General features: G+C 48.5%; 1 protein-coding gene across 1 annotated transcript; it reads left to right on the forward strand.

Annotated features, from left to right (window-relative positions):
- Positions 1-748: 748 nt before the first annotated feature.
- On the forward strand, positions 749-3,316 carry LOC123968464 (guanine nucleotide-binding protein G(olf) subunit alpha-like). The gene is made up of 5 exons (XM_046045262.1): positions 749-1,663; positions 1,742-1,862; positions 2,276-2,406; positions 2,492-2,559; positions 2,651-3,316. Exons 1-5 carry the CDS (start codon positions 1,606-1,608, stop codon positions 2,795-2,797), a joined length of 525 nt encoding a protein of 174 aa, XP_045901218.1. The 5' UTR covers positions 749-1,605; the 3' UTR covers positions 2,798-3,316.
- The last annotated feature ends 376 nt before the right edge of the window (positions 3,317-3,692 follow it).

Below are 3,692 nucleotides of genomic sequence, written 5' to 3' on the forward strand. Positions count from 1 at the left end.
CTTTATGCAACGCCTGACCAACTGACCTCTGACTGTCTTTATGCAACGCCTGACCAACTGACCTCTGACTGTCTTTATGCAACGCCTGACCAACTGTCCTCTGACTGTCTTTATGCAACGCCTGACCAACTGTCCTCTGACTGTCTTTATGCAACGCCTGACCAACTGACCTCTGACCGTCTTTATGCAACGCCTGACCAACTGACCTCTGACTGTCTTTATGCCACGCCTGACCAACTGACTGTCTTTATGCCACGCCTGACCAACTGACTGTCTTTATGCCACGCCTGACCAACTGACTGTCTTTATGCCACGCCTGACCAACTGACTGTCTTTATGCCACGCCTGACCAACTGACTGTCTTTATGCAACGCCTGACCAACTGACCTCTGACCGTCTTTATGCAACGCCTGACCAACTGTCCTCTGACTGTCTTTATGCAACGCCTGACCAACTGACTGTCTTTATGCCACGCCTGACCAACTGTCCTCTGACCGTCTTTATGCCACGCCTGACCAACTGTCCTCTGACCGTCTTTATGCCACGCCTGACCAACTGTCCTCTGACCGTCTTTATGCAACGCCTGACCAACTGTCCTCTGACCGTCTTTATGCAACGCCTGACCAACTGTCCTCTGACCGTCTTTATGCAACGCCTGACCAACTGACTGGCTTTATGCCACGCCTGACCAACTGACTGGCTTTATGCAACGCCTGACCAACTGACTGGCTTTATGCAACGCCTGACCAACTGACTGTCTTTATGCCACGCCTGACCAACTGACTGGCTTTATGCCACGCCTGACCAACTGACTGGCTTTATGCAACGCCTGACCAACTGACTGGCTTTATGCAACGCCTGACCAACTGACTGGCTTTATGCCACGCCTGACCAACTGACTGGCTTTATGCAACGCCTGACCAACTGACTGGCTTTATGCCACGCCTGACCAACTGACTGGCTTTATGCCACGCCTGACCAACTGACTGTCTTTATGCAACGCCTGACCAACTGTCCTCTGACTGTCTTTATGCAACGCCTGACCAACTGTCCTCTGACCGTCTTTATGCAACGCCTGACCAACTGACCTCTGACCGTCTTTATGCAACGCCTGACCAACTGACCTCTGACTGGCTTTATGCCACGCCTGACCAACTGACTGTCTTTATGCAACGCCTGACCAACTGACTGTCTTTATGCAACGCCTGACCAACTGACTGGCTTTATGCAACGCCTGACCAACTGACTGTCTTTATGCCACGCCTGACCAACTGACTGGCTTTATGCCACGCCTGACCAACTGACTGTCTTTATGCAACGCCTGACCAACTGTCCTCTGACCGTCTTTATGCAACGCCTGACCAACTGTCCTCTGACCGTCTTTATGCAACGCCTGACCAACTGACTGGCTTTATGCCACGCCTGACCAACTGACTGTCTTTATGCAACGCCTGACCAACTGACTGTCTTTATGCAACGCCTGACCAACTGACTGTCTTTATGCCACGCCTGACCAACTGACTGTCTTTATGCCACGCCTGACCAACTGACTGTCTTTATGCAACGCCTGACCAACTGACCTGATTAACACGTGTGTCCGTCAGCATGTTTGATGTCGGAGGACAGCGAGACGAAAGGAGGAAGTGGATCCAGTGCTTCAATGGTGAGAAACACTGATCTACTAAAGAACCCTGAGAACTGAGTGCGCTTCCTGTTGAACTGACGCTGTGTGTTTGTCCAGATGTGACCGCCATCATCTTCGTGGCGGCCAGCAGCAGCTACAACATGGTGATCAGAGAGGACAACTCCACCAATCGGCTGCGAGAATCTCTGGACCTCTTCAGATCCATCTGGACCAACAGGTTCAGCAGTTAACCCTCTCTGCTCTGCGGTTGGCTGCTCTTAACCCTCTCTGCTCTGCGGTTGGCTGCTCTTAACCCTCTCTGCTCTGCGGTTGGCTGCTCTTAACCCTCTCTGCTCTGCGGTTGGCTGCTCTTAACCCTCTCTGCTCTGCGGTTGGCTGCTCTTAACCCCCTCTGCTCTGCGGTTGGCTGCTCTTAACCCCCTCTGCTCTGCGGTTGGCTGCTCTTAACCCTCTCTGCTCTGCGGTTGGCTGCTCTTAACCCCCTCTGCTCTGCGGTTGGCTGCTCTTAACCCTCTCTGCTCTTAACCCCCTCTGCTCTGCGGTTGGCTGCTCTTAACCCTCTCTGCTCTTAACCCCCTCTGCTCTGCGGTTGGCTGCTCTTAACCCCCTCTGCTCTGTGGTTGGCTGCAGGTTTCTGAAGACCATCTCAGTGATCTTGTTCCTGAACAAACAGGATGTGCTCGCTGACAAGATTCTGGCTGGAAAATCCAAACTGGAGGATTATTTCCCCGAATACAGCAACTACCAAGTACCTGCTGAGGGTACATTTACACATGTATACACACATGTGGAAGTACACACATAACGTATATAAATACGCTTCCTGACATCACTCTGTCTGTCCAGCTGTTCCAGATGCTGATGAAGACCCAAGAGTGTCCAGAGCCAAGTTCTTCATTAGAGACGAGTTTCTGGTAAAAATGCACTGGTGATGATGATGGTAGTTTCCTGTGAAGTCATCTGATGTCATAGTGATGTCATCTGTCTGACCCGTCTGTCCCTCAGAGGATCAGCCAGTCGAGCACTGATGGGAAACATTACTGCTATCCTCACTTCACCTGCGCCATCGACACAGAAAACATCCGCCGTGTCTTCAACGACTGTCGTGACATCATCCAGCGCATGCACCTGCGGCAGTACGAGCTGCTCTGATTGGCACTCATCTGCCCCTCCCCCCGGACTGACACATGTAACATGAAGAAGCTAATCTGATATCTAATCAATACCAATAGATGCTGATGTGAACACTGTTTATGGCACAATTATTACTCTGCAGTTATTTTTAAACAGCCTTTAACTGATTAATGATTAATTTCTCCATACCTGTCTGATGAAGGGGATTGTGGGTAGTGTAGTTCTCTCGATGAAAAGGATGTGGTTTTTCTGCCATTGCCAAGGCAACGGTCTGTCATATGGGCGGGGTTTAAAAACTAGTTTAACCTTTAAATATATTTTTTCATGTTTCTGTACTCGACAAATATATTATCTTTTCTCTGATTGGCTGTTAGACTCTGATGTCATTCTGTGTTTTCTGAAGCTGTTAGACAAAATTCAGAATTTATAGACAGTAGATTTATTTAAAGAGGGAACTAGCTACCCTCAGATAAAGATCAAACATTTATATCAACAACCTTTAGGAAAGACGTCATATTAAAGAATTTTTATGTCAAACCTTTGAGTTCTTGTGTTTTCTGGTTCAAGTGACGGGACTATGAAGAGCTAAATCAGATGTGGTAGACAAAGAGTCCGGGGACACACGTGGACTTGGATGTGCAGTTTAAATCACTACTATTGTTATGAAATCAGGTTGATACGGTTATTTAAATGTCTGTTGGACTGTCGTGAACGAGGGAGCACGTACATGATATTATCGGAACTTGGATGCAAACATTTCAATGTTGTCCATAAACATATCAGTGTATGCAGACGACGCCATGTTGTCCATTTTTAACAAACATTTCAAAAAGAAGGGGTCAGAGGTTTGTAAACTTAAATGGAAGTGTCGTGTAGAAAGTTGGGACCACATGATCCCACACAGACTGCAGGT

The sequence above is a fragment of the Micropterus dolomieu genome, linkage group LG01, assembly GCF_021292245.1.
Source record: "Micropterus dolomieu isolate WLL.071019.BEF.003 ecotype Adirondacks linkage group LG01, ASM2129224v1, whole genome shotgun sequence".
NCBI classification, from domain to species: domain Eukaryota; kingdom Metazoa; phylum Chordata; class Actinopteri; order Centrarchiformes; family Centrarchidae; genus Micropterus; species Micropterus dolomieu.

What these genes read in the sequence shown, in the direction of transcription:
- LOC123968464 (XM_046045262.1), top strand. Translation starts at nt 1,606, where the DNA reads ATGTTTGATGTCGGAGGACAGCGAGACGAAAGGAGGAAGTGGATCCAG. An exon ending in AGATCCATCTGGACCAACAG is followed by an intron (nt 1,863 to 2,275) that starts GTTCAGCAGTTA and finishes GGTTGGCTGCAG; the next exon opens with GTTTCTGAAGACCATCTCAG. An exon ending in TCATTAGAGACGAGTTTCTG is followed by an intron (nt 2,560 to 2,650) that starts GTAAAAATGCAC and finishes TCTGTCCCTCAG; the next exon opens with AGGATCAGCCAGTCGAGCAC.